Source organism: Biomphalaria glabrata, chromosome 10 (genome assembly GCF_947242115.1).
Source record: "Biomphalaria glabrata chromosome 10, xgBioGlab47.1, whole genome shotgun sequence".
Classification (NCBI taxonomy): Eukaryota; Metazoa; Mollusca; class Gastropoda; family Planorbidae; genus Biomphalaria; species Biomphalaria glabrata.
In genome coordinates this window covers 18,025,405-18,041,181 of record NC_074720.1, presented here as the reverse complement: position 1 = coordinate 18,041,181, position 15,777 = coordinate 18,025,405, and the positions used below count along the sequence as shown (strand labels likewise).

General features: G+C 35.7%; 1 protein-coding gene across 2 annotated transcripts; it reads left to right on the top strand.

Annotated features, from left to right (window-relative positions):
* The first annotated feature begins 865 nt into the window (after positions 1-865).
* LOC106071515 (uncharacterized) lies at positions 866-13,831 on the top strand. Of its 2 annotated transcripts, XM_013231640.2 has the most exons (3): positions 866-999; positions 2,032-2,267; positions 12,478-13,830. In XM_013231640.2, exons 2-3 carry the CDS (start codon positions 2,036-2,038, stop codon positions 13,221-13,223), a joined length of 978 nt encoding a protein of 325 aa, XP_013087094.2. In that variant the 5' UTR covers positions 866-999; positions 2,032-2,035; the 3' UTR covers positions 13,224-13,830. The 2 variants fall into 2 exon arrangements, with proteins under 2 accessions (XP_013087094.2, XP_013087095.2); XM_013231641.2 differs by lacking the exons at positions 866-999; positions 2,032-2,267 and adding an exon at positions 7,257-7,822 and having other exon boundaries at positions 12,478-13,831.
* The last annotated feature ends 1,946 nt before the right edge of the window (positions 13,832-15,777 follow it).

The window sequence follows — 15,777 nt, the reverse complement described above, 5'->3', positions numbered from 1 at the left end:
TCCCTGTCTTTCTTTTAACTCCCATCCAAGGACCCTCTTCTTGTTTTCATAATTTGGATGTTCGTTTTGTGAAACCTTAACATCCCCTCCCTCCCATAGATGCTTATAATTCTTTTCATGACTCTCTCCCCCTTCCCTCCACTGCCTGTTGGATAGTTTGTGACACTACTCGCTGAGTGTATACCTCTCCTCACCGCCAGCTTATCTTGCGTGATCACCTGCAGTGGGCATGGTCTCTGGCTTCAAATTAGCAGCCCACACTTTTTCTTTCATTTATAAGTTATATATATTCTAGATATCTCTATCTAGGTCATGTTTATTCATTGAAAAAATCATAGATTTATTAATCCCAATAATATTTCATAATACGATTTTGCTGTGTTCAAAAAGGAGAATGAGCTGAATTCATTATTATTTGTTTGGACACCCCCTTTTTTAATTTTATTTAACAGCTAATGGTATAAATGTGATTGGAATGTCTTTTTAAAGATGTTTGGAAGCTTATTTTGATATGCCCATCAGCCTACGATCAAACAGGCTCATGATATAGCCTTCATCCCTTATATGGGTATGAATTGCCGGGGGAGGTTATAACAACAGCTTTACATACATGGTTACCACGAATCTAAATAACTGCCACCTGCTTTGGAAAAACGGAACAAAATTACCGGAACTTATCTAAAATTGGACATGCGCAGTCCCGAAACGTTGTTTTTAGCTCCAAACATCAAAATAAATGAATTACAAACAAAAAAAAAGCGACCCGTTCAAAAAGGAGAATTCAATGGGGTGTTCAAACTACAAGAGCCTCCTCTTCTAGATCTAGAATCAAACTAAACTAAATTATTCAAATGAATATATTTTTAGCTTGTGACATAATCTTATTTTCTACTTCCGTTCTTGGGTCTCGCAAACTTACGTAGTAGTCAGATGTAAGTCTAGATCTATTTCTAATTCTAGATCTAGATACAACTTACAACAAACGGATTAAAATTAAAGGTGAGCTTATGACTCCTACTACAGTTCTAGACCTAGATCTACTAGTAACTTAACTAGAGTTTACTCCTAGATTTAATTATAGAATCTAGACGTCTAGATATTATGATCTATAGTGGATTAGTGGTCTATTATAGAGAAAGAGTCTAGTCTAGCTAAGGGGCTAAGGCTAAGATTATGATAAATGATGAGTTAGAATGACATGAGCGTCTCCCAGTCTTAGTCTAGTCTCTGTAACTGTAAACTCATACCACCTGGGGGGGGGGGGTTACCACTGTTAATAGTATTAATCATAATCATGTAATCACCATAATCATATGCTAGTGAAGTCAAGTGTTAGACTAGATAAGATTATTCTAGTCTAGATCTAGAATATATAATATATAGTTTAGTCAGTTTAGTGTTATGTTAAATGTTTAAAAGTGTAGTAAAAATTAATTTAAAAATATATTTTATTACTATTGACAGAGTTACCAGAGGCAGCCTTATCAGTATCAGTATGATTTGATTATGATTTATGAATATGATTATAAGGGGTCCAAGGCGTGTGTCATTCATGGGGCTCCGGTCTAGCAAACCCAGAAGCCCACCTTTGACTACTGACAAATGATCTAGACTACATCTAGTGCTAGATCTATTAATAATTTAATAATAATCATCTATAGTCCTACTTAACTAGACTAAATTGATTAAATCTATTTAAATACTCTATAGATTATATTATACATATATAGATATAGACCTAGATCTAGATGCCAGTTTTAAATTAACACAATGGACCTCTTTCACCAATCGTAAACAAACAACATTTAGCCACGTGGTTCTTTATTTCTTCTATACAAATTACGTAATACACACAGGCTGTCACATGACAGTTTTTTTAAATTGTTTTATCAAAATTATCACGTGGCTAAATGTTGTTTGTTTAGGATTGGTGAATGAGGTCCATTGTTATCATTGGAAGATATAAATAAAAGAAATTATAAAAATTATAATTAGATCTATTTGTAAAGTTTGTCACATTTGTTTCACTAGAGTCATGTCCAATAGTGAACTACCTCCTGCATCAGGGCAAGGTGGTCGAAGTGTGTTCACTGTGTTCGGATTTACTGGAAGCCACTATATAGAAGCGGATGATTTTGATCATCCTTTAGAAACTGCCCCTGACAGTTGTAACCCTGCTGAAGTACCAGAGACCCTGAGAAGCCGACAAAGAGCTGCTAAGTTTGAAGAGGCTGCTGTGGAAGCAAGATCTATATCTTATGATGCTGGTAAGTGATTTTTTTTATTTACTATCTATTTGTTTGAACAGTATGACCTCATTGGCTTCCTGTGAAAGCAAGAATTGACTACAAGGTGGCCACACTTTTTCATAAGTGCATCTACAATTAAGAAATGCCCTTGTACCTTAGTGAACTAATCACTCCATATGTCCCTCAGAGAACACTGCACTCCATGGACTCAATGCTTCTAGTGATGCCACGTTTCTCCCTCAAAAGTTACGGTTTGCGGGCTTTTTCAGTGCACTGACCAAAGGTATGGAACTCACTCCCCATTTATTTCAGGTAGACAATATGCGTCACTACATTAAAGAAGAACATTAAGACCTATCTGTTCAAACTTTTTTAGATCAGTTTGTCTTTTTAGCTCTGGTTTTTATGTTTGTAATGTTGTCACATCGCCTTGAGCCTACATCATGTTTATCAACAGTGCTCTATAAATTAAATTATTATTTGGTGTAAAGGTTTTTAATTTTAAAATGTTTTATCATTCAAGAGCTTCACTCATGAAACATTTCCTTTCTTATTAGTAGTTTGATATTCTTACTTGTATTATGACCATTACAATCCAGAAAGCTTTAACAAACATTTGTTAGATTTGTAATGATGGTCTCCATAAAAAATGGCAGGACAGTCTATAAAGAATAATATTGTGTTACCTTTTGGGGGCTTATACTGGTCTTCATTGTTTTACCAGCTACTCATATTTGGTGTGCAGTATAAGCACTTAATTAAAGTAGGGAAGTTAATCCAAAGAGCTTCTTGTCCAATCATGTACAACAAAGTCTATAGTGTAACAAGGAAAGGGATGATAATTAAAAGTGATCTGTACTGTTTGTCATACATCATAACTTGTGGACTGTTTTCTAATGTAACTTGTGTTATTTTGTAGTTTTGATTTTAGATTTATTTGCTTAGTTTACATATCTATAACTGATGAACCAAAGGAATGTCATATAGTGTATTCTCTTTAACTGTACTCCCGCTCACTGTATTCATTTCATTCTTCGTTGTCTTAATAAGGGTCTAAAGAGATCTTTGTGCAAAATTAAAAGATTTTAAATCCTTATTGACTACATCTGATGGGTCAAAGATAAGTGCATATTTGTGAGATGGAAGATCTAAAATTGTGAAGACGGAATTCATTTTGGGCTGTTCCATGGAAGGTGCAAAGTATTTAATTCCTAGAATATTAGAATTCCTGGTCCAAACATTTTGTGGTGGGAGGGCATTCAAATATTTGTTGATTGGAGGATGACAAAAAGGGTTCAGTTTTGTAAAACCGTTAAAATGTTTGAAAGGCTAGACTTAACAGTGCAAGCCATTCCACTGGATGCTGAAAAAATGGGTTGCAGCAAAATTAAATGCTCCAAGCTTTTCATTGTGAATTATCAATTAAAACTTATGGGTAAAAACAAAATGCACTTGTAAAGAAGGGAGAAGAATAAAGAGTGGGGACAGACTTTTCATATCATTGGTTTGGGTCTAAAAACAACAACACATACCAATCATTTCAATGTAACAAAGCAAGGGTAATTGCTAATATAAGAGTGTGATGCAGGAAAGTGTTTGATTGCAATCATTTAATATTAAAACCTAGAAGCAATACAAATATTGATCAGTTTTGAATGTGAAATACCAGTAGGCTTAGTTAATCTAAGTACACTGTAAGGTAAACATTTCATACATTTTTTTTTTATTTATCATGTCCAAGCTGGAGAGTTAATGATGAATGAGCCAGTCAGTGAACCAGGGCTTTGTCCATTAGTACCCTCATAATGAAGCTAAAGTTGCCTGTCTCTTGTTTAGCTATCAACCCTTCACATTTTTGTTTCACTTTTGACTAAGTTTGTCTGTATTTTAGACCAACAACCATTTTTAGTGACCCCCGAAAGGGGAAAAGTTGCTATTAGTTTTGTGTGAAATGTCTGTCCGTTCGTCCTTCCCGTTTAGATCTGGTAAACTAGAAAAGATAGTGAAAATCTGACATCATAATATTTTAGACCATTCAAAGTTTTGATGCAATGGCTACTTTTTTCTTTTCTAAAAGCGAAAAATTTAATTTTTTAAATCACTTATGCAAGCAGTTTTTTCATAAAAATACACCACTTTTACAACTATTCACTATTAATAGTAACAAGCATGCAAGGCTCTTTAGTAGGGGAGATTACAATTTACCATATTTTTAACATATTTATTCAAATGGTTTTAACCTTTTTTGTTAAAAAATTATTTTTTTTACATTTGTATTGCTACGTTATGTAAGTTCTGTCCTACTAACTACTACGTTTACCCAAAAATAATGTATAGTTTTTTTTTAAAGAGAAAAAAATCTATTTAGTATCCATAAGTTGGGCATAATTTAAAACAACAATTAATAAGTAGGTTTTCATATTATCTCGTGAACTGTAGTTCTACATTGCAGTTAAAGAATACTTAACTAAAGGAAAATTTTTTTTTTTTTTTAACGAAAATGTTTTTTTCTTTTTTTTTGAGGATTAGAGTAAGAGATTGACCCTTTACAAAACAATTAGATCAATTAGATATTCATTATAAGACATCAGTTAGGCCAGGTTTGCATTTAATTTCACATTCACTTTCACCTAACCTTTGCTCTGCTGGACCGCTGGGGCACCACACAAGATCTGTCAACCTTCTTTCTCTGTCATTTGTCTTTGATAGAATTTAATTCTGATATTCTTTCTGAAAATATTGATACCTGCCTTTTTACCTGCCTGGGTGGACTACTTCGGGGGCCGATTTTGAGTTTGTGTTTCCACTGTCTTAGTTTGTAACCTTGTTCATTGTCATGTGAGTAACTGGCCACTCAACTCAGTTTATGTTTACAGAAACCCAATAGTGAACATGAACACCTGAGCACATTTCTACCAGTTGCCCCTGCATTGTTTCCAAGTGTTAGTGCAATACATGAAACATTGTGACAAAGAAATAAGGCACCAAATGATGATTACACTTTCTTATTCAGTACTCTACACCATACCATTTACTTGTATGTTCACACTGAACCCCTACAGAACATCATGTATACAAGTGTATGCTGTCAAATCTAAAATGCCATAGCTTACAAATGATTTTTGTTAAGTACTATTCTTTTTTTATCAGTCACTTAGTTTTCTTAATTAATTACAATTGTAATTTAACATGCTAGTTACTAAGGCCTCAATTTTAATTTTAAACATCTCTCTCTCTCTAGGTTATTCTTAATTCTTATCACAAACAGACATTTGAATTTTAACAAGACCTTAGATAAATAATTATGCAAGTCAGCATAAATCTATCAGACATATTTTCCCATTTGGATTTGTATGTGTGTGTGTCTGGTCAAAGTATTGTGTTTCTTTGTTTATTTCAGTTCTTATAACTTGTGATGGTCCATCACATCATAATTATTTTTTTTTCGATAATTTTAATTAAATCTAGGAGTCTTGCAGAACTATGAGACATATGGTGTATATCTGATGTTATTAGGGGTCATTTTTAGTTGTCTTGAACTAAATGTAATCTATTCTGTTCTTTTATTGTTTTATTTTTGGTTCAGCTGTCAGTGTATATCTGCTGTGTCAGGTTTAATATAGTAATGCTTAGAAAAAAAATGTTTGAGTCTTTAGATAGAAGAATACAAATACTTTTTTCTTTAGTGTTGTGGCCATTAAAGAGATAACATACAAGGATACTTTTAATTTAACAACATACCGGTACAGAATACTAAAATTCAACAAGATACTGGTACAGGATACTTTAAAACATACAGAATACTAAAATTCAACAAGATACTGGTACAGGATACTTTAACAACATACAGAATACTAAAATTCAACAAGATACTGGTACAGGATACTTTAATTTAACAACATACAGGATATGTAACCCTAACCCCTAAACTTGTATGTTTGAACTTTTAAGTGCAGAAACTAACATCCCAGCCTACTACAGTACAATCCCTAGATTACTAGAGATGAAGACAAAAACCTTTATTTCTTTTCTTTCAACCAGTGCTACCATCAATGTATGTCCCTGGTACAGCTTCTTAAGCCCATTGAAATACTCAGGATTGGGCTTGTTTTATGGTCTTCCACTTTATACAAATGATTGTCAATGTATTTATGTTTTTCCTACAAATGATTTGCCTTTGCATTATGTGTGTTTGCCCTATTAGTTGAAGTGAAGTAATAAGATCTAAATCTGTTTCTGATCACTGGAGCAGAATTGAACTGACTAAGTATTGCAACAGTTCTGTCACTGTGTTGCTTGTGTATCTCAATACCAAAGATCACTCAAGTGGCATACATCATACAAATTTGATATCATAATGACATATATTAGTGTAACAGCAGGCCTGATATTGTCCGTAGTGATTGGTAAATGCATTGTGCTAGGTCAAGGCCACCTAGATTCGTCCGGGGGGGGGGGGAGTACATTCTTTGCCTCCATGGTTGAAATGTTTGAGGACTAATGATCAACTTTCAACTACAAATTACTTACGACCAAACTAGTTTTTGGACAACTGATAAGTTGTTTTGTTATCCAAAGGTTAGCCTTGGTTCCAAGGTCGTTCGTACCAAGGTGCACATTGATTTATAAACACGCTAACTTGTTTACCACTGTTTCCCTTCGCTTGTCCTTCGTTGACGTCAAGGTGATAACAGCATTTCATTGGTTGATGTTGGAGGTGTGTCTTGCCAAACGTGCTATTTTTAGCAAATCAGCTGCGAAGTAAAATAAGCAGTCTATTTTTCTAGCAGGATGTATAGACCAACCTAGATCTAGATCTGAGCGCAATATTAGGGAAATGTAGTCAACATCTTCTAGGTGCTCTCAGTCACTGGTAGACATTTTGTGGACTTTGTATTTCATTTGTTATTTGGACACTAGATTTAGTTTAGTCCAGTCTGATGAACAGTATATTGGTATGTCACTAATTCTGTAAATAACAATCAAGTCTATGTCCCCCCCAGCCCATCATTCCTTTGTTCAAGTTTAGCGTCATAAGAGCAGACACTTAATTCACAAACATTTTTTTGTTTAATACCGTGCTATTCTCAATCAATAAATCTCTGGTTTACTTACAATAATATACGGGGGTAGTCTATTACTATAGATCATTCCTTCAATTTGATTATGTAACATCTGATGTGAGTCCTTTGGTTGGCCAACGCTCAGCATTCTATACTATTTCCCTGTAACTGTAACAATGGAATGACATTGTCCTAGATACTAGGCGAATCGTGTTGTCTTGTTGATTTCGTTTGGGATGAACGAGTTTTGTTGGCTCCGCGTAATGCTTGGCCCCGCCTCTCTCGGTAGTGACATCCAAGGCCGGTAATCAAAACTCTTACATTTATATCGTCTGCTTGGTCTAGACTTCTTCAGTCATCGGTTAAGCATCAGTGTGTGCTGTATGTTTGGTTCATTACCTAAGTTGAATTAGTGAATGGCATCTGTGAAGACATCGATTGGTTCGCATGAGGAGTTGTCTTATGAAATCCGTAATAGACTGTCAGCTATATTTAAGTATAGCATGATCGGTAAGTTTTTTAAATTGTCCATTTCGTCTAATCTTTTAAAATAACTTGCTCCGCGTCAATTGTAATCATAGCAAGAACTATGTAAAACATAAGTCATATTTGTTCAATTTAAGAATGTATACATACATTATACAAGTGATATGGGAAAAAATAAATGGAAGTAATAATCTAGCACTGAGCTGTCAATGCCAAGGTCGTCTGCTTAACGGAATCAGCTGATCCAGGAATAGTGCTGAAGTGGTTCCTCCGATTATGAAGGAAAGTAGACGCTAGAGCGGCGTTCAAACAAATGATGCGTCTTGTGTATATTTAATTCTTGTGTCATTTTGAAATCAGATTTAATTCTATTTATACAAAATGAACAACATTTCCCGGTGATGTAGTTTTTAGACCTAGGTTTGTTAGAGTGTACATGGTGTACAAACTGGCTCGTCACTTTGATACACAGTTCAAACATTGTAGAGCTATGTGCTTACTTGATGTGCTACAGTAGAAGAAGGTTAGTGACTATTTTTTTGTCAACAAGATGTACATGGTGTACAAACTAACTCGGATCAAAGAGCGAAAACATTGTCTGTAGTTACTTGATGTGCTACAGTAGAGTAGATGTGAACACGTTCTTCAATTCAATGTTTATTTGAAATAAAAATGTCTTTAACAGCAATCTATTTTGTGATGTGTAATGCTGGACTTAGGTATACATTGAACTTGTCATTATAATTATATCATATAATTGTCTGTCAGTGGATTGCTATTGGTGGTAAAAACTGAAAATGTAGGCCTAGGTTTATCTCATCGAGGAAATTGACGTCATTTTCCTTCTCAGTAACATACATGTATCATCCTACATTTGAGCTACGTCATATATAGTTCGCCCATAGTGGTTCGATGATGACCACTTCTGACATCCAGTGGGGCTGAGAGCTTTGCACTGGGTTTTTGTGCCACCTCATGTAGCTGGTGAGGCCTGTGTGAGCCCGGAATGTTCGGCTGCATATTGGGCAAGTTATTCCAGCTGGAGCTAGTGTCATTGGCTTTGCTTTTTTTTTTACGCTTTTTGTCTGCTGTGCAATGATACATTTCATTGTATGTATTGGACAATTTTAATTGATTGACAGGTTTTAGACCTTTTTGTTTTATGTTGGGTTTTTTTTAATGGCGGCGTACAATTAGGCTCCAAATTTTTTACTTTTTTTATTTCAGTGTGGTGGTCCTATGGTCTACACGTTGGGCCAGTGGTGGTCCTATGGCCTACACTTGGGCCAGTGGTGGTCCTATGGCCTACACTTGGGCCAGTGGTGGTCCTATGGCCTACACTTGGGCCAGTGGTGGTCCTATGGCCTACACGTTGGGCCAGTGGTGGTCCTATGGTCTACACGTTGGGCCCGTGGTGGTCCTATGGCCTACACTTGGGCCAGTGGTGGTCCTATGGCCTACACGTTGGGCCAGTGGTGGTCCTATGGCCTACACGTTGGGCTGATGATCCTGAATTCGAACCGTGCCGGCTGCCTGTTTGGGCTAGGACGTAAGAATCGACATTTCTAAAGTCACGTCCGTTGTCATAATAAAGTCCATGCTCTATGTCCTTGAGTATCTCTCGTGCTGCTCAAGTTCTGTCGTTGTAGGTCGGAAACACTCAACATGGGACTTGTGGGGTTTGAGCCTGTAGTGCTCCACTGCACTCTAGGCACGCTATTCATTGCTTTTTGCTTTTACTGTTACGAATGCGCTGCATAAATAGCCGTTACTTTTGTCGTTCATATTGTGGCATGGCTACCTCGTTATCTAATGCCATTCTTGCGCCATAGCTTACTTCGTGACCACACCAAAATGTTGTCTTGTTTCTGCTGACGTCACCTGTCTGCCGCAGCCGAGACTGCATCAGAGCTGTATGGCTACTTTGGTGGGCCCCCTTCTGAAGGACTTGTGTGTTACGTCTGTGTGCCATAGATTCAAAAGTATCTTATCAAGTATGGACGTGCCTTCAAAAGAGAAGATAACTCTCTCGTATTGACTGGAAACAAAAAAATCCGGTTGATTGATATTCTCTGCTTCAGTCACTTTATTTTATACACATCCGGGCTGCAAGCAGTGAAATTAATGTCATGAAGACTTGTATTTGGTCGACATCTTTAACTTGAGGATTTTCTATCAATGCCGTGACCGTTGTGTGTACTAAACAATCGCCAATGCTTATTTGAACTCATAAGAGATCTTTCCTTCCACAAAAATATTTTCTTTATTGATCTTAACTGTTGAATCAAGTAGATATCTAAATTGTTGACACAGGAACTCTTGTACAATTTAGAGTTGTCTAAACCTTCAAATGACGTCAGCGTTTGTTTATAATTAACATTTTTTGACCACTGTAGACGCACATCAAAAGGAGTCGCAATATTGGATTGTCAGACATGTTTTTCTTTAGTAGCAAATAATTAACCCAATGTGTGTCAAGTAAGCCATACGTTGATACTACAGGTTTGTTGTGTAATTGTCTAATTTGTTGTTTGGTTACTACCACTTGGGCTAATTTAAGCACATTGTCAATGCCAACTTTTCAAGATCTAGTATTTAATTGTTTACTTTTGACGCTGAATAGTCATTGTTTACAATAGTGGTGGTTTTGTTTTTTTTCAAAGGTGTTGGCACGACCTTTGACCTAGTACTTCTGGCGCATTCTTCGCTTTAAATATAGATCTACCAGTTGACCTATGGCTAATACCAGTTTGAGCTAGTCAAGGTGGACACCAGTCAACGGGAAGGGGGAAACAAAGGAAGTTTCTCTGTCTCGCTTTCCTTGTCTCGCTTTCCTTGTCACTGCTGACCTGCCTTACAGGCAAGCGCGAAACAGGGCTTTTGGTCACGTGGGGTTTTATGTTGAAGTTGTGTACCGTGGCCACCTAGCCTATGGTGGCCAGCGCCCTCCCACGCATTCTTCACGTGATGATGCAATTGTTATCATGACCTTTGACCTACTTCAAGGCTATGATCAATTAAAAAAAAAAGGCAGTTGTAAAAAAGAGATAATAAAACCCAGCTTGCCGACTGGCCTGCCTTGATGTGTGTACACTGCTGCTTTTCAGAGCTTTCAGTGTGCTGTCTGCTTCATAGACTATCGCATATGACTATGATATAGTGCGATCGTGGAGTTTATTGAGAGATTTTCACAGCTAACGAGATAGTCTAGACTTTATGTTACGTGTAATATAGATCTAGGTCTAGAAGACTAGACGTAGATCCAGAGCTGATTCGAACTGAAGGATTAGATAACATTTCGTGTCGTGTTAGCCTAGTTTATCGGTGAGTAGTTGAATGTTTTACTTCATAGTGAGTTCATTTATGACTAGAACAGATTGACACCACTCATCGACTCCAATAAGTATTTCTATCTTCGGATGTTTTTGTGTGCAATGAACACTTTTGAACTGAGGAATTAGACGTAGACATAGACATAGGCCATGATTATAGACTGGCTCCATCGATCTAGAGTGTATGAACTTGTTTTCTGACACTTGTGTTTTAAATGTATTAGTAAGCATGTACATTGTGTCACACTTGTGAGCAACAGAGATTCTATTCTAATTCTATCTACTAGATCTAGAGCTGATCAATACATCATTATACTCATGTCTGATAGTTATTGATTCGGTGGTCGGTATGATACAATTCTAGATCTAGATTTGGCATAGAAAATGATAGTATGTAGTTTATTGATAGATCTAGTTTCTTTACGTTAGACTACAGTATTGCAGAGATGCAACTGAATTTAGCAGAATTTAGCTAAATCTATTATTATTATATAGTATATATATAATATACTGGCAAGGGAGTCCCTTTTAATTGTATAACGTCTGTACTGTAGTGATGGGTTGCATAGATCTAAATTGTGCTAAATCCATTAAGGCATTATATTTTATTTACTAGCCAAGGAGTTGCCTATTGGTTTCATCATGACTTCTGTATGAAGTAGTGTGTAGTAGAAAGTAGGTCATTCATGTGTATGTACACACATCGATCAGGATGTAGATCTGTTAGAAACAAACCATTTCATCCTCTAGGTTTTATTGTTGACTAGATCCAGAAATTGGGCCCTGTAATGGGTCTGGAGCCATTCAATATCATTTTGACTTGTCAGTTGTACATACCGGTATCTCTTATTGAAACGATTTTGTCTTATTTTAATAGGAGGCAAGTCCTACTTTCAAATCATTACTGAATCCTTCCACAGGTTAGAGGCAGTATAATTCAAAACCTAGCTCAATACCTAGCTCAATAGAATGTGTGGTTCTTGGCATCAATCCGGTAAATCAAGCCTAATGAAGGCTAATGTGATAGTGTAGGAAACAAATATCTGATCTATTATAAACTTAGAATCATTGACATCTCAACAATAATGTTGAAGTGAAAGTAGTTGTCCCTTGTGACATTCTTGGCTTAGTAGATGTCTCTACATGGTGTGTGTCTCGTTTGCTAACTCACAAAGTGAATGATGTAGATGTAAATAATCATTTTAAACATTTTTCTTTCATTTTTCAGAATTTCTACATATCATCTTTCTATGTCTCAACAATTTAGAGATTTATTGTAATCTAGTCTAGCTCGTATATTTGTATGTAGGCCCATTGATAAACTCTTTTGTTTTCTTCATCTTTTAGCTCATAAGATGAGATTGAACTTGCCAGACAATACAAAGTTAGTGCTTCAGTCTCTTGGACATAGTGGCAGTAAAGCCAACCCAGGACATCACCACCAGCAGCAACAGTCTACAGCTTTAGAGAAACATCAACATTTCACCAGGCGCTACTCCAACCCACAAGGAGAAGAGGTGGAGGACACATTTGACACAGAGGCCATTGAAAAGTTTAGAACCACTGTGTCAGACTCCTCTAGAGTCCTTCTGTCTCAGCACCATAATACACAGAAACACCTTTACAGGAACTGGGCAGCGTGTAGTAAGGACGACTTTCTCACCCAGGATTCATCATCCACATCGGCATCAGGCTTGCCACGCAGGCAGTCCTCACCCAACCTTGCAGGTCTTGGCACTTTGCAAATTTTGAACACTAGTAAAAGCTTTTGCCTGAGCCCATCAGAGTCTAGTGTTGACCCAGTCTCACACAGCGGTGCCCTAACAGCCTATATAAGTGGCCAAACAGCTGACAGCAAAGCTGTCACCAACTTTGTTAAACAGATGGATAAAGATTCTAATAAAGATTCTAACAAACCAATTAGTCAGAAGCTGACAGTAGATACCATTGACTCATCCCATTCTGGAGGCTCAGGATTAGGTATTCTAGCCCGCACTAGACAGTTTGGGGCCTGGCTGACCAAAGCTACAGAAGGAGAAAAAGTCAAAGTTACAAAAAAAGATTTGAACGTTTTAGCTCCGAATTCATTTTAAAAACAACTTCAGATCCTGTACACTAATGTTTCATCTCTTCATTTCATTTCTGATCCATCATTGATCCATTTGTAAATGTTACATATAATGAAATCTTAGCATTTTTTTTTTTTTTTTTGTAAATATTTTTTTGTTTGCAATAGTTGCATCCAGAACTTTTTGTGTCCAACTTTCTCTCCATTATTGATGAGTGTTCAATGTGTACAATAATGTAAGTCTTTCAAACATTTGTTTCAGATTTGTATTTTTACCTCATTCATCTGTAGAATTAGAGAAATTGCATTTAAGAATCCCATACATTGGAATCTCAAAGTAGTTTTACAAAAATGTACATAAAAATGCAAGTCTATGAGAAACAAAGTCATTGCCATATTTACAATGCTCTAGTCCTTGGCTTGAAATAGTGCAACTCCATTTCAAAAAATAAAATCTTTACACCGACTTTTGTGTGGTCCACTATGACACAGTCTGTGCCAAGATCTGCTAACATAAAAAACATTGCATCTTTGAACTTATTTGCTATATTAAAATAACTTTATATATATGTACATGTATATATGTGAATTTTGTTTAATAAATCTGTTAAATTAAAAAAAACAACTGGTTAGTGTTCTCTTGATCCAGATCATTAAAAGATTTAGTCTAATTGCACCTAAGACAAATGTTAACAAACACAGAGTAATCATCTCAAGTTTTATTTTGCTTTTAGTTTCAAACCAAATGGTGTGCATGTAAGAAATAACCTGAGACATCACTCCATCCTGTGGAAGTTTAACAGTCGCATATACACAGTCTAAAACAACAGAATTCAGATGTTAGGTTATTGCAACATTTGCCAATTTACTTTTGGTAGTACAGTTCATTAAATGAATTTGTTAGTTTTGCTAGAAAACATTAACACTGAAAACATTTCACAAACTGTGGATCACTACTAATAGCAACACAAAATAGAAATACTGGGTACTCAAACGTGGTGTATAATTGTGCTCTATAAAACAAAAGGAATGACCTTAAAACTTAAACCCACTGAGAATGTAATTAAAAATAGAAAGAAACTAAGAGAGAAGGACTACATAGAAATGACTCAAGAAATGTTGAATCCTTTGTGCTCAATTCAACAGAACCATTACACTTGCACTTTAAAACAAAAGTCATGTCCAGTAGGTACACTTTTTTTTAACATTCAGAATGTTTGTTACTGGTAACAATTAAATGCAAATATGTGACCAGTACATACTTTCTGTAACATTTACATTTCTGTCACTTTTGTTGCTCATGTCTAAACTTTTTCAGGGTTTTGTTTTTTAATCAATACTAATCTGATAAACTGCTACTGGGAAAGATATGTCATGTCTGAAATGTTGCTATTATAATGTCTGATGCTGGTACACATTTTTTTTCTTGTGCTTGTCTAATAAATGGGGTAATACAAGTGTAAAAAGAACTAAAAGCTTAGTTGTCCAGTTCAGAGGATTCTCATGACAATGAAGCAGCACAAGTACTTGATTCTCTGGATCTAAGAACATATTTTTGTATACACACTAGAAAAGAATCTTACTTCATAATAATTACATTTATGACTAAAATAGATTTACATAAAAAAATTGACTCCAATAAGTGTTTCAATTTTAATTACTTGTGTTACCACAAGCAGATAATATTAGCTTCTCTTTCTTTCCCCAAGGACAAACCAAAAAAAAAAAAAATCTTCCATTAAAATTATAAAAAAATCTAATTCCAACCTGTGCCACTCTGATTAAACTGAAAAATAGTTCTTGAGAAATAACTCAAATCATCATATCATCAGTTAAGCCAATACTGTACATATGATGGTAGTGTGGACAATTCAGGATTTTACTTTTCTATAACAGAATGCTCAACTAGCAGCAAAAGGCTAGCTTGTCAACAAGCTTAAGAATTTCTTGTATGTGTAACAAACATTTTAAAAATTATTTTTTAAGGGAGTACGTTTTGTTTTCTTTTTAATTGACCATGTCTTTAGAATCATCTTTCACGCTTTAATATTGTCATTGGGCTCCTGTCTTCTCTGGGAGAAGGTTTCTGTGCTGCTGGTGCTCTGCCAACACAAATCAGTTTGTTTTGGTTGGGATGCCCCTTAAATAAATAAACTATGCAGTTGATGGCACACATCCAATAAGAATAATAAACAGGTCAGTTAGTACACATTGGTCAGGATGCATATGGTATTGAATGACTTGGTAAGTTACTTAAGAGTATACTGGACTATCATCAACAATTAGATCTTCACTAATTAAGGATTGCAACAACCAGACAAAAAACAACTCACAAAACAAGTTGTCAGCAGGTATGCAGGTTTTTTTTTTTTTTTAGACTTGAACAAGTTACTAATTGAAGCTAGGTCATCATGCTCTAACAGGTTTACACTTTCAGAACTTCTTCTTAGGTTTAAAAAAGAACATCCAGTATAGTCAGCTTGATCTTTTTCCCTTGCTGATTAAATGTATTTGTTTCCTAAGTTCAATATAACTAATACTTGCTAGGACTTAAGTCCCCACCTCAGTGCTTCATAAAC

What these genes read in the sequence shown, in the direction of transcription:
- LOC106071515 (XM_013231640.2), top strand. Translation starts at nt 2,036, where the DNA reads ATGTCCAATAGTGAACTACCTCCTGCATCAGGGCAAGGTGGTCGAAGT. An exon ending in ATCTATATCTTATGATGCTG is followed by an intron (nt 2,268 to 12,477) that starts GTAAGTGATTTT and finishes TTCATCTTTTAG; the next exon opens with CTCATAAGATGAGATTGAAC.